The sequence below is a fragment of the Octodon degus genome, unplaced genomic scaffold, assembly GCF_000260255.1.
Source record: "Octodon degus isolate 3935 unplaced genomic scaffold, OctDeg1.0 scaffold00140, whole genome shotgun sequence".
Classification (NCBI taxonomy): domain Eukaryota; kingdom Metazoa; phylum Chordata; class Mammalia; order Rodentia; family Octodontidae; genus Octodon; species Octodon degus.
Window position 1 is genome coordinate 730,806 of NW_004524716.1, and position 24,226 is coordinate 755,031.

At 42.2% G+C, this 24,226-nt stretch overlaps 1 protein-coding gene across 5 annotated transcripts in view; it reads left to right on the forward strand.

Annotated features, from left to right (window-relative positions):
* Window positions 1-24,226, forward strand: part of Vtcn1 (V-set domain containing T cell activation inhibitor 1) — a 72,386-nt gene that overhangs the window by 38,429 nt on the left and 9,731 nt on the right. For all 5 annotated transcript variants that reach the window (XM_023701781.1, XM_023701777.1, XM_023701779.1 and 2 more), the window contains exons 2-5: window positions 6,397-6,461; window positions 14,342-14,689; window positions 18,056-18,334; window positions 22,725-22,894. In XM_023701781.1, the coding sequence (XP_023557549.1) occupies window positions 6,397-6,461; window positions 14,342-14,689; window positions 18,056-18,334; window positions 22,725-22,849 (817 nt within the window). In that variant the 3' untranslated portion in view covers window positions 22,850-22,894. The remainder of the gene's footprint in view (window positions 1-6,396; window positions 6,462-14,341; window positions 14,690-18,055; window positions 18,335-22,724; window positions 22,895-24,226) is intronic.

The window sequence follows — 24,226 nt, forward strand, 5'->3', positions numbered from 1 at the left end:
TTTTTTTTTCTTCCAGAACCAGGGATTGAACTCAGGCCCTGGCAAGCACTTACTCTACTGGGCTATCTCCCCGGCCCCACCATTTTCCACTCTTGATGCTCCTGTTCTTGCTTCCCTGAATCAAAGTTGGCCTTGGCTTCACCAGTGGACAGAGATACGAGGGGAAGGTGTAGATGGAGACCTGGAAATGCTTTACACCCTAAATCCTTTAGAAAATGAAAAACCTGAATAGCCAGTAATAGAACCTTTTCCAGAACCTGAAACCCAAACTAATCAAAAGCTAGACAAGGGTTGGGGATATAGCTCAGTGGCATAAGTGCCTGCCTGGCAAGCATAAGGTCATGAATTCAATCCCCGGCACTCAAAAAAAAAAAAAAAAAAAAAAAGCTAGACAATAACTAATCTTATCTTGAAGTCCAATGCTTGGTTCCACATAGTGTTTTAGCATACATTGTTCCTCAGGACCCAAGAAGAAGTGGTTCCAAGGACCCTCCCAGCCCACAGATACCACAATCTGCAGATGCTGGAGTCCCTTAATAAAATGGCACAATGTTTGCATAAAACCTATGTATATCCTTCTGTGAAGTTTATGTCATCTCTAGATTATTTGTATTATCTAATACAATATAAATGTTCTGTTAAAATGTTATGTTGTATGGGGCTGGGGAGATAGCTCAGTGGAATAAGCACTTGCCTGGCAAGTGCAAGGACCTGAGTTCAATCCCTGGTTCCACAAAAAAACAAAAGCAAAACAAACAAAACAAACAAAATGTTATGTTGTATTGTTTAGGAAATAATGACATGTTTAACACAGGTGCATTGCTTTTCTGAATATTTTCTATCCACAGTTCATTGAATCCAGTGATGACCAATGGACATGTAAGGCTCACTATAATTCCTTTTCCCTCTAATGGAGCAAAAAAAGACAGTTTTTGGATAGGCTGAAATAAATGTCTCCAGTTTCAGCATTCTCCATAAACCTATTCACTTAGTTTTTGAACAGTGTAATATGTTTGCCACAAGTTGGTTCACTCAAATATTCTTCTTGGTATATTTAATTTAGAAGCAGAATTTTTTAGATTAATCACATTTGTTAACCTAGATTTGAAAGTTTTAAACATTACCAATTCATAAACAGAGCTAAACAAATAACCTCTGAGGAATATAGTATGTGTCAGTATTTGGGCAGGCAGTAGAAATTCAACAGCATAAAAACCCATTAATGTTTGAGCAATATAAAGAATATTTTATGCTTTCCAGACTCAGGGCTCCACACACCATGTAGAAGACCCAGTAAGTCCCTGTTTTCATAAAAGGAGCAAGAAGACATACTCTCCCCGCAAATAAGACCTAGATGGAAAATAATCAGCCTTGGAAACTAGAGATCAAAAATCCTACCCCCATGATAGGGTTGCCTCCCCTGCCGCTACCATTCGCTTGTTTGGTGGTACTCTGCCTGTAAGGCTGGGACAGGCTGACTGGGGCTGGGGGTTGATCTCTAGTCTTCGAGGCTAATTATTTTCTAGCAAGATATTATTGTCAGGGAAACACGGTTTATAGTATATTGAGGTGGAAGTAAGAGGAGCCGTCCACACTTGTGGCTGCCTGCCAAAAGGACTTTTTCTAGACTTACGAGGCATAGCTATGCATGCAAACCTGTACACCAGTCTCTCCGAGCCTGAAACCTAACTCTCTGTTATCTGTGAGAGCTTTGTCTGTTATTTAAACTAAGTCTCAGTGTCCTCATATAGTACAGTAGGGTTATTGTAAGACTTGAACACGATACTGTACATAGAACATTGATACATAGAAAGAACATACTCAGTAAGAGCTGGCTATTCTAAAATCCTCATGGACCCGATACAGTGATCGTTTACCCTCGAGAGAGAGGGATCTCTGACCGAGCTATTTCCTTGATGAATAAAACAGTACCATAGTCTGTCCGCTGTAATGTGTGCTTAGAACACCAATGAACTCACTTGTCATGGGAAGACAGGGGAATAAGGACAGCATACTGTGAAGGTTGTGTTCTTCACATGGATTTCTTCCAAGGCAAGGAGAGCCGACATAGCAGAGGAGAAGGGCAACTTTAGTAGGAAAGGCTGAGGTGGCCTTTAGTTCTTGTTCGGACACCCGCACTTGGGCTTCTCCTCAAAGACGTGCACTCTAGCCTCCCAAGTCCCGGCTGCTCTTTGCCCTATGCTTTCCTTCAGAGAAACCCACTGGCTCACAGAACCCAGAGTCTACTGCGTTACTTTTGTGCACTTCTAACACTCCCTGCAGCACATTTGGGTCTTCCTGAGCTGTTTGCCTTGGCTTCCAACTCCTCTATTAAGTTACCAATTGCTGTTTCTGCTGATAAGCTAATCACGAAGCTGTTGCCTTCAGCCCTCTTTTTTCCCCATAAGCTCTGTCGACTTTATTGTGTGATTTGGCGGACTGTGCAGCGTTTCGGGAAGTAATGCAATGTTGTAGCAGAGGCCTAGTTCTCTCCAAGTGGTGCGGAAGGCAGAAGCCACTGCAGCAAAGCCATGGGAAGGAACCAGACAAGGTCGTCGTTGGGCAGCATGAGGTGTTCGGTCAAATTCCAGGCCGCAAAGCTGGCCTAGCAGGCTTTGAGTTCTGCAGGCTCGAAAGTGGTTCCTACCTCAGGCTACTAAATCAGGATGCTTAACCTGGCCAATAAGGTAGAAATGGCCCTGTTTCTTTGGGCTCCTACTTCACAGAGAGGGTATAATAACATGGATTAACTACATGTTTTCCCCAATAAAATCTTTCTCTTTACTTTCTTTGAAATTTGTTCACAGAGCTGGACAGACATCTCAGTGGATTAAAGCACCTGCTTAGCCAGAGCACAGTGGCCAGGTTCTGATCCCTGGCATACTGTGCCTGCCCCGCCCCAAGAGCACACTGAGACTGCGATTGAGACTGGGCACAGTGGCTCGTGCCTGTAATCCCAGCGCGTGAGGGACTGAAAACAGGAGAATCACTACAAGTCCGATCTACATAGTGAGACCTTGTGCTAAATACATTTTTAAAAAACAAATTTGTTCATAGAAATGCACTGTGATATTCCCTGTTTTCCCCAGGCTGCAAAAAATTCCTGCTTCCCTAGAATTCTTGTGAGAATTTGTTCCTCTCTATACTGTATACTGTAGTACTGATCATATTTTGCCCCTTATTTAGAAGTGTGTGTGTGTGTGTGTGTGTGCGTGCGTGCGTGTGTGTGTGTGTGTGTGTGTGTTTTACCTCAGCTTAACCAAAAGTTCCTTGAAGGCAGGGACTTCATCACTTTCCCCCTGTATTTCCTCCCTATTGCCCAGAACCATGTCTTTCACATACCAAGGACTTAACAAACGTGTCCAAAATGAACAAGCTCCTCCAAAAGCACTGATTTTTTTTTTTTTTTAACTTGGGCGCTTTTTGTGAAAAGTTATCTCACAAAAATGCCCTACGCATTCCAAGTGGTGCTGAGAAGACATGCTGTAGCATTAAAATTTTCCTGCAGCATGGTTACTAGAAGCTATTCTGGGAAGGTAGGACCACAGGGCCATGTAAGAACATCTTATGCGAAATATTTTATTCGTAGTTTTGAAAAATTAATAAGCCACAGGCAAGAATTACTTAATCTGACGGCTCTGCTAGTTTCTGCTTCTCTTTCCAAGGCTCTGGGGCTGGAGCAGTTTCCCAAGGGAATACAAGTTTAGGACAAACCTCAAGGTGTTTACTGCTGGGATAGAAGGCTCGCTGACAAACGGTAGCGTTCTGTGTCGACAGCAAGAAAAACATGTGGGCCCGGAGTCGTGGGATGGGCCCACTGCTTTGACTGAAGGCCCCATTGTCCCCCTATTCTTGGCGACTGCCTCAGTATCTGTTCAGTGTCTGCTGCCAGCCTTTTTTTTTTTTTTAGCCCTTTTCTTAATAATTTAATTTTTTAAAAAATTGTAGTAATGAACTCACAGTAAGTTGCTATGGATAATATTATTCATAGTAAAAAGTAGTATGTGCAGATTTGCCCTTTTCAAAATACCCACCGTTCACTGGTTCATTTCATCCCCACCTGAGCTGTCTGCATTGGTTTGCTAGGGAAGTTGCAGTGCGGTACCACAGACTGGGTGAGTCAAGCAGCAGCAATGTGTTGCTCAGATTCCGGAGGCAGGAATCCAAGATCATGTTGTCTGCTGCGCTGACTCCTGAGAGCTGCTCCGTCCCTCTCGTCCAGCTGCTGGTGCTCTGCTGAAGACCTTCAGTATTCCTGGCCTTAGGGACCTCTGCCTTCCTCTTCCCAGACACTTCTCCCCTTTGTGCACAAGTGTGTCTGAGTCTAAATTTCCCCTTTTTAATTTTCAATTGTTCGTTAGCACTTTTGTGAAATAGGATCTGCTGTGTGGCCCAGGCTGGCCTCAATCTGTTGGGCAAGAGGGGTCCTCCACCCTCAGCGGCATGCTTGCCACTGCATGCTGCCGCGCTCAGCTCCGTTTCCTTCCTTTGTACGGATTCCATTCACCCTGGGCTAGGAGCCTACCCTACAGCAGTTCTGCTTCACCTTACCTAATTATAATCACAGTGACCCTATTTGTAAATAGTCACATTCTGTGGTACTAGGGCTTAGGACTCCGACCTATGAATGGGGGTTGCGTGTAACCATAACAATTTTATAGTAGGAAAAGCAAGAATCACTCCTTTCCCCATTTTACAGATAAAGAAACTAAGTCTCAGAGAGATGAAGTAACTTACCCAGAGGAGGTGAAAGCCCTGTGTCACAGATACAAAGCTGCTGTCTAGCTCAGCCACCGAGGCCAGCCCCATGTCGCCTCCTGCTAGGAGTTTGTCTATTTATCTGTTCTCACACACCTGCACCAGTAAGAACAGAGGCTGCAGAGGTACAAAGAGCAGAATGGGTCTCCCTCTGGAAGCTTCCAGTAGGTTCCCTATTACTGAGAACTGCACTGCTGCCCCTACGGCCGCACTCACAAAGGCTTGACCTCCAGGGAGCAGTGCCCTCAAGTTGTTTCTTGTAAGTCCGTTGTCCCTCTCTAGTGAGCCCCCCTACTTGCCAAAGGGAGTTAAGTACAATGAGGACTCTTAAGGGAAGCAAGTAAAATGTTCCCTGCTCTCTTTTTCTCTGTATAGCATCATCCTTTGCCTCCCTGTGCCTTCTTTTGTCCTGCCTATTGAGCAACCTCAGAGTGGGTGTGGGGAGTGTGTGAATCCCGGCAATGTGAGAAGGTGGCTGGGGACAGCTACCTCATGAAGTGCACATGACAGGGCAGGCAGAAGGGGACAACCTCCCAGGAGTCGCTCGGGCAGCACGCCCTCTGTGCCCTGCGTCTGGTGCCCTGCTTGAGTCACTCTGACAGCTAAAGCTAAGGCCCCTGGGGCCTGAGGCCCTCTATGCAAAGAGAAGGGACTCCCCTATCTGTGGGCCTCCACTATTGCGAAGCTGTGCAGGAGGGAGCTGACCACAGATCTGGGAGACAGATTTTAATCTTAGCTCTGCCACTTGCAAGCTATGTGACTTTAGGGACGGTGCTTAATCTCCCAGTGCCACTTCTTCATTTACCAAATGGAGATGATAAATTTGTTTACTTCAAGGTTACTGACTGGATAAATGATACAAGCCATAGACGGTGTTTAGAGCAATAGATTCTGGCAATACTTCTTTCCTTATTTATTTTATTCTCCAAGTATCATTTTGTTAAAAGTTCATTAAAATTGTAATTTCAATTGATTTAATGTAGACAGCCAAAAGTTAACAGAGGTGGTGTCTGGAAGGTGGAGTTACAGGTTATTTTATTGTCTTACTTTTGATTAATACTCTGTAAACTTTCTGTAGTAGAGATGCATTACTGTTTAACAAGAGAATATAAACTCCCACTGAAGACCTATGTGGTACAGTGGACTAGGACTGGGTCTGAGCAGGTACGAAGTGGAGAGGATGTCACCATCCATGTGACAGCATGGATGACCACTGTCCTTAATGGAGTTTAAAGGCTCCAGAAAGAAGGAAGCCAGATAGGCAAACAACACAAAAGAGTGAGCAGGGATGCTGAGCGTAAGCTAAGACTGGGGCCAGCTCCCCTCAAAAGGCCTTGGGCATTACAGAGAGATCATCATTCCTACCTGACAGTCTTTTTATATGGTCTCTGGGTGTGGGGGGGAAGTAACATAACAGAGACAAAAGGGGCAGTCCTTTCACCCATCCCACGGCCTCAGGGGACAGGGACAGAATTGCTGAGATTCTTCCTAAGGTACATATTTCTAGGAAGGTGATTATGTAGAAGAAAAGCTGAGACACACTATGTAGCCCATATTATGTATGACAGATGTGTACCAGATAACATGTCAAACGGAACGAAGAAGTAATTTTCTGTTTCTCTGTCCCTCTTTTCATAGTATTATTAGCATCATCATTATTCTGGCTGGAGCAATTGCCCTCATCATTGGCTTTGGTATTTCAGGTATGTGATTTCTTGCACTGCCACAGTCCATTCGCCCCTGGCCATTAAACTTCTAATAAATCACTCAATGGGATAGCATGGAAGAATGGAGAGCGTGGAGCCAGAAAACTTGAGGGCGAAGCACTGGTTCTTCCACCACCTCACGTCCTCACCACCTTAGACGTTTAATTCCTTGCACCTCCGTTTCCTCACTTTTATAGTATGAAAATAATGGGCCCTCAATAGCCAGCTGAGAGAACCAAGTGAGAAAGTTATCCATAGTCTACCTGCCAGGGGTGCTGAGGACCTTGGTCTGGGGACACAGGAAAGTCTTGTGCTTTGCCGTTCGATCAATGGTTGACCTGGATCAATGGTTTCCTTTCAATGAACCTGGAGCAAAGTTTTCAAGATGATCAATTATTCTTACACAGGCATCTTAGGTAAAGCCAAAACTGGCCACGACTATTGTGCTCAGTAGGAGCCAGATGCCATTGTGATGTCAGTTGCGGGATGTCTTTGCTTTGCTCTTCCATGCAAGATGCTTCTCTGCAACATCTCTTATGAGTTAGGCCAGAAGCTGTTTCCTCTGAGACAAACCCTTTGCTCTGCTTTCTGTAAACCAACTGACTTAAGCCAACGCACGTACTGTAACTTAGTCTAAATATGTCACTAAATACCTTTCATTTTTATATTCTAGCTGCCTTTTCTGTCACTCTCCTCCATGTGGATGTGCTGCCAATAAACAGTGGCCACAAGAACTAAACTAAAACTAGTCGCATGAGTTTGCCAAGAAAAGACACAAGCAGCCTGCCTTGTTTTTACCATCAAAAATATGCATTTTTGTCCCTTTTTATAAGATATCACTTACTCCTTTGCATTTATAGGAATTCTTCATAAGTCACTGCAAATTGTCTGGATGTATTACTAAATCTCTTCCCCTATATTTTACCTTTTCAATTTCTTTATTTTATCTTTCAATTAACAAAAGTTCTTAATTTTCACTTAATCTAAGAATTTCCTCTATGCATGGAACATTTTTCATTTTTATTCTATTTAAAATTTTTATGCATATCTCAAAATCATGAGTATTTCTTCCCAGTTAAATTGTAGCAGCTATGCAGTTTTGCCTTTCATAGAACCATCTGCAGTTCATCTTAGGGTGTAAAATAGGAGTCAAGGTTCAGTTCTTCTATGGGATTTCCCAGTAGCCTCACCCCCATTAGAGCCCTTCACCCACTTTTCAGATGTGCCACCGCTGTCCTCCCTGAAACACCTATACACACATAGATCCGTTTCTGACCACAGATCAGATTCATCTTAGCACGCATGCGCCTTCATTTACAATGAGGTTACATCCCAGTGAACCCACAGTACGTTGAAAGTGTTAAGCTGAAAATGTATACATTATTCCTAACCTACTGGGCAACACAGTGTCTACAGCAGCACTGTGGAGAGCAGTGTGGCAGCCCTGTACCCTTGCGCTCCTTTGGCTGACGGGGTTTGGCACTCACAGGCGGTGCGCCATCAGCATGACCGAGTATCACAACGTGTATCACTGGTGGAGAGAAAAGATAAAAATGCCAAAGTCAGAGTCTAGTATTGCTTTTACACCATCATAAATCATCACCAACCATCGTAGGTCAGGGAGAGTCTGTATTCCTTTATAATCCATTTTCTTTTTCTGTATGTTATTTTCTTATTTTTGCTATTCCTAATTCTACCCCCTCTTCTCCTCTTCTATCTCTTTAAAACAGGCTTATAAAGTTACAATATAAAGTTAAACCATTAGCTTTATACTTTTCAGAGAATTGGCTTTTTGTTTTTCTTATACTTTCTCTAATTTGTTTTCCTATTTTATTGATTTTGACTTTATTTTCATTAATGTTCTTCTCCCTGTTTTATTTGGTTATTTTAAATTTTTCCTAACATATTTAAATAAGCATTTCATAGAAAACGTGTCCCAGAAAGCCAATAACCAGCTTATAGTAAATACAGCCGTTCAATTTTCCAAAGTCATTTACCAATTTAGATTTCCCTGGAAGCCTGCAAGAGATCCAGTGCTCAGGGCCTCTCCTGTACCAGATATTGAGGAAGCTTGTGGCTTTCATCTGTTTCCTGTGGCTCAGGAGATGGAGTATATTTCCATATGAGAAACATAATGCTGAATGACAGGCAGTGCAAAAGACTGTGTTCTGTATGACTGCATGAATATAAAGTTCATACACAGAAAAACAAATCTCTACTGTTAGAAAGTAGTATAATGCCCGTTTATTTTCAGAAAAGAGTGAGGGGGTAGTAAAAAAAAATATATATATATATATATAAACATTTATGAATCTTCCTTATAAGGAAATAAAACATTGACTGAACCAGACTTTGGAGTACCTTTTAAAGGTGTAAGTGCTAAGGTGCAATTTAGTAACTTTCTAAGACTTAACTATTTCCTAATTATCTTTGCCCCTATACCTGATCTTACACATCACCTTGCATTAAAACCGTAGGGTTTGTGCTTTAATTTTTGCCTTGGTGACCAACGCGCTTGGGTTGGTATCAAAGCTCTCATAGAGTTGTCTGTCTTCTGATTGCTGATGGCTCTCAGTATTCCAAGACTTCACACTGTACCCACATTCTTAAGTCAGGCAACACTTCTGCTACTTACACCTCTTCTTATCATATATTTATATTGTGCTCAAACACAGCTAGCACTTGCATCCCACTCAAGTACAGATACCAACCTCAGGTCCTGAGCTCGGTTTTTTGAATGCAGCGAACTCTACTCATTAAAAGCTATTTGAAGAAGCAAATGTATAAATGCATACAGGATAAATCCATAGATAGAAGTCACAGTCTACTCATCCTGGGAATGTACAACAATATTAAAATCCCATTACTACTGAAGAAGAGCTTTCCAGCCTCCTTCATATTTCATAGGGTGAAAGCTGGTTAGTTGGGATAGAATGGGCTCTTTATGAATTTATTACCATTTGGCTGGATTATCTCAGTTGCCTACATTAAGGCCATAACCTTTATAAGCAAGCATCGTATTATTATACTTTGAATGAATTCACTGAAGTATCAGCTGGTTTAATATACAACAAAGTGGACACTGAAATTAAGCAAACAGCATCAAGTAGATGATGATGATAATAATAATATCTTTGAGTGCTTCCTCCATGGATCTCACCTTGTTAAGTAACTGCATATATTATTGGGTTTACTATTCACAACAGATAGGAGGTAGACACCATCACCATGCCCCCAAAATAACCTCCTATAGAGTCACACGCAGCCAGCAAGTGGGCACGACTATGTTTCAAGTGCTGGTGATTTGTTTCCACAGCACACACTCCTACCTACCACGCCATGGTAATGTTCACACAGGCATACTCCTACCTACCACCCTATGCACATGATAATGTTCACATAGACTGCGGCAGACAAGAGGCTGTGAGGAGACTGCTTCCCTTCCAGGCATTATTCTTGGCTCACCTTGAGGCATTTATTTGGAAGACTTGAAAATATTCACAAATACAGGAAAAAAAAAAAAAAAAAGACGCCTTTGCAATCCAATTGCTGTCTTCTCATTGCCATCCTACTCCTTATAAATATGAGCCCCATAAAGTATTGAATGATTCTGAGGTGCATTGCTGTTAAAAGAGGTTGTGCGGCTCCCATGAGCCTCTGGTTAAAGAACAGCCTTTATGCACAACTCTTCAGGAAGGCGGGAGATACCAAAAAACAGAAAGGCCCCTGGCCATAATTAGCCCAATCACTGCTATCGACATGCAGAGACTGAGCATTGAAGAGACAGAGTTTAAGAATTAGAGATATGCCAGTCTCAGGAATGACAGCTTCATGTCCTTTGGAAGCTAACTTTCCTTACTGGTGTAGGCTTAGTGCCAGATGAGGTTGGGTTTGATCTTAGTCTTAGTCAAGCCACGCATACTGAGCTTTTTTTTATCCTTATTCAATAAGAAGCTACAATGGTCATTGTTAGTACTGCTTCTGATTGAAAATAAACCACTGTACATGAAGCACTTACGACAAGCCTCCTTTCCTTGCTTCCCAGGGCTCTGATCTGCTATTTTTCCAAATGACCATAGTTAATAATGGTGGTTGATATCAATAATTTCAGTTTTAACATAGTGAATCAACCAATACGGATCAGCACAATGTTGGCATTGTATCATTGAGTCCTTTCAGAAACCCTGTGAGGGAGTGACTTCATTGTATAGGTGAAAATAAACAGCTTTAGAGAACTGTCTCGGGTCACATATCCAATAAGTGGCAAAGCAGGGCTTTCAGCCCAGTCAGCCTGATGCCCATGGCATGCTCCCAGACTCCACACTCTGCTGCTCTTGGAGTTGCCGCATCTCCCTTCTTAATTTCTTCTCACATAAGCAACTATTCTCCGGAGCCCTGCCTTCTTCTCTGGCAAGAATGCTGCTCACAGGTGCCCTTCCACTTTCCAGCCTTGTGTTTCCGGTCATGCCTATCCAGACAGCCAGGTTTCAGCAGGTTCTCAGTGACTGTTGAAGTCTGTTGAAGACTCCTCTTGTTTTCATACAATGCTTAAACTTGTATGAAGACCAAAATGCTCAGGTATCAGCTCACCCTTGGATGCCCCTCCTTCCTTCACTCAGACCAGAACTGTTGCAGTAATCACCTTGCACACATGGTATAATTCATTTTCAGTAACTAGGTTTTCCAATTTTAAAGGGGCTTAATGCAATCTTAGAGGCTAATGAAATGCTTTAAGTTTGTGCCTGTTTAATAGAATTTTATATCAACAGATCGTGTCCCCTAAGCCAACTCCATAGCACCCCTTCAGTCGCCAAATTGCACAAGAGCCTCTGGTGTCAGTGGACCTGGAAATTCCTCAGACCAGTCTACGTAATGCTCCTTATGCCAATAGTGTACCTGATCACAAATTTAAATTCAAACTTGTTTGGTCTTTCTTTCTTTCTTACTAGCTATTGAGCCAAGGGAACTGGGGTACATTTGAAATCTTTGTATTTTTTATTTTGAGACAGTCTTGCTAAGATGCTCAGTCTGACCTCAGAGTTGTGACCCTCTTTCCTCAGCCTCCTAAGTAGCTGGAATTATAGGAACATCTGACTTAAGACTCCTTCTCATGGAGCTAGGGAGATGGCTCAGTAGAATAAGCATTTGCCCAGCCAGTGCAAGGGCCTGAGTTTAATCCCCAGTTCCACCAAAAAAAAAAAAAAAAAAGACTCCTCATGAAAATATTTACACACTATTGTAAATAGCACTTTAAGTATAATTTTACCACTTTTAATAATCATTCACTTAACAAGAAAGTATTTATTGACTCTTTTGGGGGTGCAAAGCCACCGCCAGGTTCACATCCCTTTTTTGAGTTCTCACTGGCTTTTATCCTTCATTTTTATTTGATATGGAGGAGAGATTTAATTGACATTTTACTCATTCCATCTGCCATATCTTAATGCAGCCTTAAACGACTAGAACCTTCAGTGGGTCCCTCGGGCGCTTCACAGCTGCCTACTCTTAATTAAGTTCTCTAGAAGATTTTTCTGTGGATTCCTTACCAGTGGGCTCAAGGCCAGCACATTAAAATTAATTCAGTAACACAATTACAAAATGAAGATATGTCATTATCATTTAACTTTCTCCATAAACTGGACAATCATGTCTTTTCTCTGAAAAGTAATTTTTCAATTCCACTTCAATAGCACTTTACAGCCACAATCAAATATACCCTTGTTCTAATGTAGCTACACTTGTCCCATGAACTTGGGAATCACAGTATATTTTTATTGCATTTTTCCCATTTGCTCACATTTCCCCAAAATTTAAATGTAATCATGCTGCCAAATGTTCCCTACTCTTGCAGTAGATAAATTATTTCAAACAATGCTTTGAGTTTTACATATTCCCATTTATTCATTCATTTATTCATGCCCTCAGAAAGTATTTTTCTCTGCAGAAACATAGCACTAGGCACTAGAGGACCCATAGATATGATTGATATAGTTTCTGCCCTAAGAAGAGCTCACAAATCAGTGTAAGAGATCGGCTAGAAACAAGGTGGATGAAGATAGCTGCTGTAATAAAGGCGAAAGAAAGTGCTAAAGGAGAGTATGAAGAACATCTACAAATTTTGTGTGCACAGACTAGGAGAGTTGTGGAAGGGCTGCCACGTGAGCAGATTTATGAGTTGGCAGGACAAGGATGACTGGTGACAAAAGAGGAGTGGGACTTGGACCCATGGGCTGCACGATAAGCAGGCTGCGAAGGTGCACCCTGGGAGGGAACCCGTGCTTGTCCAGCACACCTCAGATGCAAGCCTGATAAGTACAAAAAAAAAAAAAAGACAAGCAAACTTAATCATTCTAGTAGTGTCCAAGGAAATCTCAAGGCAAGAGATGAGGTGTATAATATTCATATTACACAGTAAAAATTTTATCTTGTCCTCTTTCATAATTTATCCGCCAGATCTCCCACATGAATGGTCAGGCACAGTAGCTGCTTCCAACATCTCTTTTCTCCCACTCTCAAGGCCCCGTACATCCTCAAAAACCCACCTCAGTACCAGGTTGTTTCCTCTGGCATTTGTTTCTACTTAAAACTTTTTTCTAGCAGTAGGCCTCTGCTCTGTCCTATGCAGCTCTGACTAGCTTAGATCCTCTGGTTCTATCTCTCATTGCTTACCCCCATCTACTCTTCATACTGTGAGGTGCTTGTTTAAAGGATAGGCAGAGATTGAAACATGAACTGGACCTGAACACCTTCGGAGCCAAGACAGCCCTCAGGATGGAGGCCTTTCTCTATTTTTCTCTCCACAGCCTCTTTATCATGCTTGTTTGTGTCTGCCCTGTTCTCTTGGGCTCCAAGGTCATCCTCTCCTTACCATCACAACTGAGCACAGGAGCCTTTCAAGAAAATTCAGTAAAGTTGCCTTATTTCTCTGAGCACCTGAGCACCCATGCGCTGCTCTTGAGTATGTCCTGCATCTATCTCTAACAAATCTTTTTCATGTCTATTAAAAAACAAATCCAGCTAATCAAATCACCCCCGAATGTGTCCTCATTCAACAGCCTTCACTACACAAAGAACAGCTCATTGACCCTTCTCTGCTGCGGCAGCACACAGGCTGAGCAGCAGGGTAAGAGGCAGTGGGACTATGGTTAATCCTTGTACTGGTAACATATTCAGAGAGGATGAGGTGATTTTTTATCATGAGCCAAAAGCCAATTGAATTAAGTACCTTCTTCCTTACACTACAGCTAGCACTATAACTTTAACCAAGTCCTTATCTTCTCTGCACCTTAGCTTCTTCATCATTCAGAGAAATAGTAAAGTATCAGCACCTTAAAATTAAGTGTTCACTCAAATTACAAACCAAATTCCATTAACACAGTGTTTTGCTTTGAGCCACAGAATGAGTAAAATAACAATATGCAGTTGCAGTCTGCAGATCCAGCTCACATCCGTGTGATTTGTTCCTCACAAGAACCCCGTAAGCGAGATAAGGGAGGTGATGCTACCGCTCCCTTTCTGAGATTCAGAGTAGTTCCATGACTTACAGTCACACAGCATGGAGTAACAAAGCCACAGCTGGAATTCTCCCCCTCATATCCATGTCCACTGTGCTTTCTCTTACTGCTTCTCAAGGTTTGGGCTTATTGTTCTTACAAAAGCTATTGTGTAAGACAAATCTGATTTTGTAGAAATATAAGTGATAGACAGACAGACAGGTGTTTTCCTATTCTTCCTATTCCCAACTTCCTTTTTTAGATGTTTTTCTTGTTCTGCATTTTAAATGCATAATGGAAATTTGCCTGGCTTTTAATAAGAAAGCTTAGTCGTTGCAAGCCCCAAGCCTTCCCTGGCATTGATCCTTGCTTCCTGAATTGCAGGGAAACATTCCATCACAGTCACTACTTTTACCTCGGCTGGGAACATCGGAGAGGACGGAATCCTGAGCTGCACTTTTGAACCTGATATCAAACTTAACGACATCGTGATACAGTGGCTGAAGGAAGGCGTGACGGGTTTGGTCCACGAGTTCAAAAAAGGCAAAGATGACCTGTCAGACCAGCATGAGATGTTCAGAGGCCGCACAGCGGTGTTTGCTGATCAGGTGGTAGTTGGCAACGCTTCTCTGAAACTGAAAAACGTGCAACTCACAGATGCTGGCACCTACCGGTGTTACATCACCACTTCTAAAGGGAAAGGCAATGCTAACCTGGAGTACAGAACTGGAGGTGAGCTGCTTCTGAAGGGAGGGAATGAAAGTACCAGATGACACTTAAGGCTAACACAAATGACTTGCTGATGAAATATGTGCTCACCTATGACTAAGGTCCAAGAAAGGTCAAAGAAAAACCCTCCCAATTCTGTTAGTAACCATCCTTGCTGCTATGCTTAAGATCCACACCAACCTCCAAAGTAGTCTACTATACTATTTTATTATTAATAAAATTATTTATTATGGGTTCTCGCCACTTCTAAACTTTCAAATGTGCTCCCTAAAGTATTTTACCAAATAAATGTAGTCTCATCATGGTAGCCCTTGCTGTTGCTTAACTGAAGCTGATTGGCTTTGGTTATTTCCGTGCTGGTTAGGTCTGAGCCCACGTTTCAAACAAGTGCCGTGAAAATTCACAATGGTGGAACCCGTTTTAAGAAGTTCAAGGGAACCAACCCAGTGTTGTCCATGAACGCAGCAGTGCCCTCCCATTGAAATCTACGCTTCCTTGCTGGCTTAATTTGCTTTCTGAATTTATGTGTTGGGAATTTATGTAAGATTGAGACACTGAGGGACATAAAAAGATAAGAGAACAAAGGGGTTTTTTTTGGTTTTTTGTTTTTGCAGAGTTCTTAGTATAGATCTGAGCTGAAAATTGTGGCAGGGATAGCAGTTGATGAAGTATATCAAGTGCTTTAATGGAAATATAAATAAAAGGACTTGGATTCTGAGGAAGAGAGACATTGCACCTAAATGCACGTGAGATAAGCGAGAAGAAACCCTCCCGGGATAAGTTGGCACTGGAGAGGAGCCCTGACGAATAGGCAGAAAACATCCTGAGCTGGCCAAGCCTGAACAAAACTATATGGGCCTTCTAAAAGCAGTTCCCATCGTGTGCCTGTAATGACTCAAAGCATAGCTCTATAGTCAGACCACGACAAGCACGGTGCGTGAGGCAAAACAGCCTCTCTGAACCTCAATTTCTTTTTTTTAAATGTTATTTATTCATTTTATTTTATTTATTTTTATTTATTTATTTATTTTTTGTATTTAGTATAGGGTCGCTCTACACAGATCAGACTTGTAGTGATCCTCCTGTTTTCAGTCTCCCAAACGCTGGGATTACAGATGCGTGCCACCACGCCCAGTCTCAGTAGCCATTGCAGCGTGCCCTGGCATCAGGGCTGGCAAGGCATGCCAGGGATCGAACCCCAGTCCCTGCATCTACCTAAGCAGATGCTTTAATCTGCTGAGATATCTGACTGGCCTAAACCTCAATTCCTATATCTTAAGATGAAGATGAGAGCTACCAGTGCAAACCTAGGACAATTTAAGCAATAAAATATTGAATTACAACTCAAAGTATATAATAAATACATGAGTCTATATTCATATAAATCAATGAGAAGGAAGAAATGATTCTTCCTTGCAGGTAAATTTCAAATAATTTATGTAACTCCCTCTCTAAGCAATTGAGCTTGATACCCTTCCCACCCTACTCAGCATACTTTGGGATAGGGGAGTGCAGCTTCCAAAGAATCTGGCAAATGCCCCCATCAGGTGCCCAAGGTTCACAGCACCAGGAATCGGTCATGCGCATGGCATGGATCTTCTACCGTGGTCTGATGAGAAAGAAAGTTTACCTCCTACTGTCTTCATCTCCAAAAGTTCAGTCCCATCATTACAGAGTTATCGAATTCCAATAGAAAAATAGCTTACAAAATACCTTCAGTACTACCAAAACCATCAAGGCCACAAAAACACAGAAAGATTGAAAAAATGTCACAAGCCAGAAGACTCTAAGGAGACATAATGACTAAGACCATGGAACTGGGGCCAGGGAGATGGCTCAGTGGAATAAGCACTTCCCTGGCAAGAGCAAAGGCCTGAGTTCAAGCCCCGGTTCCACCAAAAAAAAAAAAAAAAAAAAAAAAAACCATAGGATCCTGAAACAGATATTAGTGGTAAAATATAATCAAATCCAGAATTGAGTTAATAATTAATAAACTGTCACAAACAAGTGACAGTTTCTCCACTTTTATAAGTGTACAGTGGCTAAGATAACATTAGAAGGAACTAGGTAGTTAATATACAGAAACACACTCATAACCATCTTTGTATATTTTCTGTAAGCCTAAAATTATTTCAAAAGTTTGCTTCTATATAGGGCTAGTAGGTAGCCACAGGATTATTGTGGGGATCAAATGAAAGAAGGATGAAATATAGTACCCCCACTAAGTTCATTCTCAGTAAATGGTGGCTCACTGTCGCATTCATTTAGTTCCACAGATCATCTCCCGAGAGCTTGCTCCCTACCTGCTCTCAGCGTGTGAGTCTTGTCTCCCCTGCTAGTTAATAGAGTATTAAAGTCAAGGTAAAGTCTTTCCTTTCATGCTCAGGGCTAGTTGAATCCTAAATACATTAAATGCATATTGGAATCCTGGCATTATGAAAGACCTGGCCCTAATACTTTTCCACAAACATCTCTGCCTAGACATAGGGGGAAACAAGACTTAATTTCTAAATTTCCTTCTCAGTGAGAATTATTGTAGAAGACAACAAAGACCTATTTCTTTTTATTGTTTTTTTTTTTTTTTCTGTATTTAGGGCAGGGTCTACAGGATGTTCAGGATCTCATTACATAGGTCTGACTTATAGTGATTCTCCTGTTTTCAGCCTCCCAAGTGCTGGGATTACAGGCCCGGAGCACCATGCCCAGTCTTAACTGTCGTATCGGTGTGCCCTGGGGCCAGGGCCCACACCACACACTAGGAATCGAACCCCAGCTGCTGTGCTCTGCCTAAGCAGGTGCTTTAATCCACTGAGCTATCAGGATGGCCCTGCAAAGGCCTATTTCCATTTTGGGGCACAAGGCCTATGCAAAGTTTACCTAAGCACACTCCGGATCCCCTTGGTAACAAGGCCTGTGTATGGGATTTCTGTGGGTAACAGGTGAATGATGCTTGTTCCTTCCTTGTTCCTCTTCCCCCTTACCCTAAGTTTATCCTCAAGACAAAAATTATACAAAGCCCATAAAACTTTACAAGGTCCTAGGAAAATGCCAATTTTTCTAAGGAATGAGTGTTTTATAATCAATGGAGCGTGTCTTACTTAGAGCAAATTATCTGCTGAACAATAATGTACCTAGAACAAAGGTGCTCGGGCTTTGTGATAGTGGCTAAAGGGTTGGCTGTATAGCAAGACTATGAGCAAATTGCACCTACAATGCAATGGGCCGCGCACAGACAACACCTTGGAGAAGCAGTCACTTCAGTGATAGAAATGCCTGTTTGTGTCTTTTAAAACCTCATACTTCAAGGTTATCTTGTCCTTCCTGTCTGACCCTCACATTTGTCCTCTTTGACCTTTTTTGATGCTGCAGCATTCAGCATGCCAGTGGTGAACGTTGACAGCAATGCCAGTTCAGAGCGCCTGCGCTGTGAAGCTCCTAGATGGTTCCCACAGCCCACAGTGGCTTGGTCATCCCAAGTTGACCAGGGAGCTACCTTTTCACAAGCCTGCAACACCAGCTTTGAGCTGAACTCTGAGAACGTGACTGTGAAGGTCGTGTCCGTGCTCTACAATGTCACAGTCAACAACACCTACTCCTGCATGATTGAAAACCACCTTGCCAAAGCCACAGGGGACATTAAAGTGACAGGTGGGTTTCTCAGTGCTGTCCCTCCAAAACCCCTCCCCAGGGATGCTGAGTATCAAACTTAGGGCTTTAAGTATATGCTAGACAAGTATTCTGCAATTCAGCTGGACCCTCATCCCTCTCCATGCTTTTTAGTGTGGTTTTACTGGAGAGAAAATAGTATCTGAACTAAATATAAGTTATTTAACATATACATTACATACTAAGGCACAAAAATCTCTACAGTCCTCTTCACTGCAACATTGATCGTGGTTCCAGGTGGGATGCATTCTATAACAGAAAACCCAGCACAACACAGCATACAGTTAAAGAGGCAACTGAGCCTCACCTTGAATGCCTTCTCATGGACAAGTTTTCTGGAGAGCAGGGCTTAGGACTCTGAGGCTCTTTCTAACTCTGTAAGACCAATTTTGTATAGTAGTGAGAATGTTATGATTTTTTAACATCTTTGACATATTCAGCTAATATGCTGCATCCTAAGTCCCCCAAGACTTGCTTAGTTATAACTAGTCTTTGAATCTGAGGAGGCTTTGAATTGGAAGACTGAAGGTTTTTACTGGGACTTAGTCTTATTTAGTCCTAGTGAGACTGACATGATCTGATCAATCATGTGCCCAGGACTGACAGGAAAGCCCTAGATTGAACTGACCTCCTAGCACCCTCACCGAGAGCTAATTCAACTCTGCAGCACTTTACTCCATGCAAAACCTAAGGTTGAGTCAGCATCAAGAAAATAAACAGACTAAATTATTAATTTTAAGATCATCCCACCTGGAATTAAACTGAATTCAAACTGCAGAGGAAAGAGTTAATCAGGATAGCTTCTGCCACAGCAACCACTGAAGATCAGTAGCCATGGACCTCCGCTACCCCATGGCCGTGGGCCTCCACAAGGGTCACAAGAATACGAGCAAACCAAGGCACAGCCGCCATCATGGACACCTTACCAAACACACAAAGTCTGTGCAGGACATGTGCGGCTTCGCCCCCTAGGAAGAACGCTGTACCATGGAGCTGCTCAAGGTCTCCAAAAACAAGCACGTCCTCAAGTTCATCAAGTAAAGGTTGGGGATGCACATTCATGCCAAGAGGAAGTGTGAGGAGCTCAGCAACTTGCTGGCTGCCATGAGGAAGGCAGCTGCCAAGAAGGACTGAGCCCATCTGGAATAAAGCTTTGCAAAAAGTGAAAGAAAGAAAGAAAGAAAGAAAGAAAGAAAGAAAGAAAGAAAGAAAGAAAGAAAGAAAGAAAGAAAGAAAGAGTTAATCAGGAGAATTGCTTTGTATATCAAGGCTAGAGCTAAGCAGGAAATACCTTGCACAATCTAACTACAATAATGTGTAACTTGAATAGGCAGGTTTCCAAATATGATACACAAATGGCCCAAAAGCACATAGAATGATGCTTACCAGCAGAGAAATGCAAACTACAACCATGATCCTGTATCACCTCCTACCCATGAAGATGGTTACTAATTTTGTTAAGCCCCGGAAAATAACAAATATTGGTGAGGATGTAGAGAAACTGGAACTCTCATGCATTGTTCATAGCATTGTGAAAGAGTGTGACCACTATAGAAAGCTAAATGAAAGATCTTCAAAAAATTAAAAGCTTATTACATGAGCAGGCCATCCTGCTTCAGAGAATATATAAGAATCCAAGAAGGGTCTCAAAGTGATAGTAATACATCCATCTTCTTAGTAACACTACTCAAACAACCAAAAGGTAGAAGCAACCCAACATGTCCATTCATGAGTGAATGGATAAACCAAATATGGTCTATGATATGATAGAATTGAATTCACTCTTAGAAGGGAAAAATTCCTATCCCAAGCTATGACATGGATGAGCTTCTGAGACATTATGCTAAGTGAAATAATTCTGTCCAAAAGGACTTATGTTGTACAATTCTACTTATGAGGTGGGAAGGAAGGACATCCGTCTTGATGAACGTAAAGTGTTAGATTTGCAAGAAGAAAAAGCCTGGAGATCTGCTTTACAATGCATATATTCAATATTACCGAACTATATATTTTTAAATGGTGAAGATGGTAAAAGTGATGTTCTATTTTTACTACAATTTTTAAGTAGCTAAGAAAAAAATCATGTATGTATATGAGAAAGTATTAAGGAACAAATTGCGGGTTACCTTGCTTAGGACTCTCTTAGTTGCCAGTGACAGAGAAGGAACTTAAGTCCACCCAAGGTGAAAGAAGCATTTATTCCAAAAGTGCTGAGTTGTTTATGGACCCAAAGTAGGAGCAGTATTGACTGGAGCAACAGCTGGAAGCAGGAACTTAATTTGCACTGGGATTCTGTCTCTTCTATTTTATTCTCTTTTTACTCTCAATTCTGGGAGGCAAAATTTAGTTGACAAAAGTACCTATATTTAAAACCCTTTTTCAATGAGGAGAGTAGCCAGAGAGGCTATCAAAAGTACATGTGTTGGGGCCGGGGAGATGGCTCAGTGGAATAAGCACTTCTCTGGCAAGCGCGAGGACCTGAGTTCAATCCCCGGTTCTGCCAAAAAAAAAAAAAAAAAAAAAAAAAAAAGTACATGTGTTTTCTTCTAGGCTTCTACCATTACTCTATTTGTTTATAGTAAAAGTGGACATTTAGCATTCAGTGCAATTTTCAATAAAGTCATTAAATGTTTTTAAAAATGCCCATGGTGTACACAGATAGAGGGGTCCAGGTTTTAACACATTACATAGTACATGACAGATTGGAGGAAAAGCTAAATCTTTGTGTCACATATTTCCTTGGATGAGAAAGGATGCCTCTGTAGGTAACCCTTGAGATCTCCCTCTTCTTCATTCTTCCTTAGAGGAGAAGGAATTAATTTACCTGATTGGTGCACATAGTAGGAGAGGCTGGACATGCAAGGCTCAACTGCCTTTCCCCTCCCTCATTAGCTAACTCTCAGGAAGTGCACCACTTCCTCTGTTCCTCCAGGCCATCAGATTTTCAGGAGTAGACTCTGACCTTGCAGGAAGAAGCCTGCCCTGGTCTGTTTCTGTTCTCTCAAAGAACAAAATGATATTTTGTTCTTTCACACTTACGTACTCTTCTTGTCCTTCTCTTTAACTGACTCAGAGCGAAGCAGGGAGGAGGCTATTGCTTATTAGACCCCCTTCAAATCCCAATGGTAGATGCTTCAAAAATATCTCCTGAACAATTATGTGGGGTTTTTTTTGTTTTTGTTTTTATGAATTTAGGACAGAGTATACAGGGTGTACAGGGTCTCACTACATAGATCAGGCTCATAGTGATTCTCCTGTTTTCAGCCTCCCATGCGCTGGGATTATAGACATGCACCACCATGCCCAGTCTCAATTGTCATCTCAGTACACCCCAGGGGCGGGGCTGGCACGGCACATCGGGGATCGAACCCCAGCTGCTCTGCTCTGCTGAAGCAGGTGCTTTAGTCCACTGAGCTATCAGGCCAGCCCAACAATGGTTTTTAACTAATATGTTTAGTAGCAATTGTGAATACAGATGTAGAACTCAGGATGGAGCTCAAGCTAACAAGGCAGATTCGTAAATGATGAAAACAGACATAATGCTTATTAGGCTGACATGTGGTTACTATTACTGTTGTGTTTATAGCTACTACTAATTGAGTTCTTACTATGCACCTGGCAAATAAGTACTCTCTATATGCCCACGTGTTCATCCTCATCAGAACCCTACACACCAAGCTGGTAGCCCTATTTTGTAAAGCAGGAAACTGGAGCAAATGTGCATAGAGTAACTTGCCTAAAGTCTCATGGCTGGTAAGCAACAGAACTGGGATAAGCCAAGTGAGATTGGACTGTCTAGTAAGAAAACAGAATACAGTAATTTCATTTCTTCAGTTCTACCTTTCTCCTTCTCGAAATGAAAACAATGATTCCCTATCTCTTTATAGAAGTGTGAGGAAAGGTAACGATGCTGAACCTGACAAGGCCATGGCCCCGGTCCCCAGCCTGGCCATGGCTGTCTGGTTAGCTCAGCCTGTACACGGGACCCACTCACAGTTTCTTTATTGGTATAGTTTTTCCTTGGGCTGAGCGCTCACTGGAGTGGGCCACAGAATAGAGCTTCCTCCGAAGCAAGGGAAAGCTCTGCTTATAAGCCAGCTACAGAACAGTGAATAAAGTGAGGCAGAGCAGCTCGCGTAAGGAGCACCTTGCTGTTTCTCAGCAACTTTTCTTTGTTAACCAGTCATGTGGGGGCTGGGGATATAGCTCAGTGGCTTAAGTGCTTGCCTGGTAAGTGCCAAGTTCTGAGTTCAATCCCTGGTATCACCAAAAATAAAAAAATGAAATAAAAATTTAAAAATTAAAAAAGTCATGTGACTGAGGCATGTGGCTCCCTCTCCAGGACCCAAAATGTTTTCCTTTCTCTTTGCAGATTCTGAGATCAAAAGGCGAAGTCATCTAGAACTGCTGGACTCAAAGGCTTCCTTGTGTGTCTCTTCTTTCTTTGTCATTAGCGGGGCACTCCTGCCTCTCTTCCCTTGCCTGATGCTAAGCTAATGTGCTCTGACCATCCCAAAACATGTGAAGCTACTGGCATAACAGGTGAGCTAAATCATAAATGGTATGAGAGATTGCTTTTATGCTTGCTTGTGTTCCTAAAAGGAGTCTGGTGGCCTTAAGAGTCAGCCACAGAAAAACACACTTAATGATGCCTGGGAAGTGACATAATTCCCAGGAGTATTGCTCAAGGTAATTGTTATCTTAACAGAAAACACACATTTATAGAAGAATCAACCCTTTAGTTACTTTTCTCACTGCTGGGAAAAAAAATACTGGACACCCAAAGTTAAAGGGGAAAAGGTTTATTAGCTCCCAGTTTGTAAAGGTTTCAGTCCATAATCAGCTGGCTCCAAGGCAGTGTCATGGCAGACAGGCATAGCTGAGGAGGGACAGTTCATGTTCGGCAAAAGGTAGCAAAGCAACAAGGGACCTTAGCAGCATCTTTCTTCCCTGTTTCTTTTATTCAGGATACTTAAGGTGGGTAGCACTCACATCCTATGCCCTTGACCCTAGAATTGCACCATGAATCAATCCCAGCATCACACACTCTCAATACAGCCACCCCATCTATGATCACAGTGGGCTTTGGGGCATGTCTAGGTACAAGCCACAATACCAACTCCATACAGTTCAATTATTAGTATAAATTCAAGCACTTTTTTATTTATTGAGTTATTAGTGAAGATAAATATACCTTATTGAAGAGATGTTTAGCTTTGACTAATTACCCTAGATTTCACTGTCCTTCACAAGGCATAATGACATGCTCATTACCGCTTATGTAAGTGACCTTGCCCTACCCCTCTGAGCAGTTGACAGGAGACCTGGCAAATGACTCATGGCTATCCCTCCTGCCAAGACTTCTCATTTGTACTTCAGTTCTCTGGCTCTAATTGTTAGGACATTTCCTTCTCAATATTCTACTGCATATGAAATATGTATAAAACTGAATTTATGAGGTTGGCGGCCTCACTTCCGCATTACTCAGTGACACCCCCACCGAGCCTTCAGGCTCACAGTCCTGCAGCTATTTTTGTCTGCTCTCTGTCCTTCAGGTCGACGTGTTACCATCCCCTACAGCATTTTCCAGAGTGGTCTCTCAGATGGACCCTAATCCTCCCTTGACCACCTCACACCCTGACTGATTCTAAAACGATACTTAGTCTTCTTTACCCAACTTTCAGGTGACAGGTAGTAACGTACCTGAACAAAGTACTGAAACACCATTTCACCACAGCATTTCCTTCCTTCAGAACCCAGAATGACTCTGAGCGCTACTATATCAGCAGAAGTCCTCAGGCGGCAGTCATAGCCCTCAGAGAGTTTCTCTTCCTGAGTTTGTCCCTTCTCCCAACTTCCTCTCACTGCTCTATG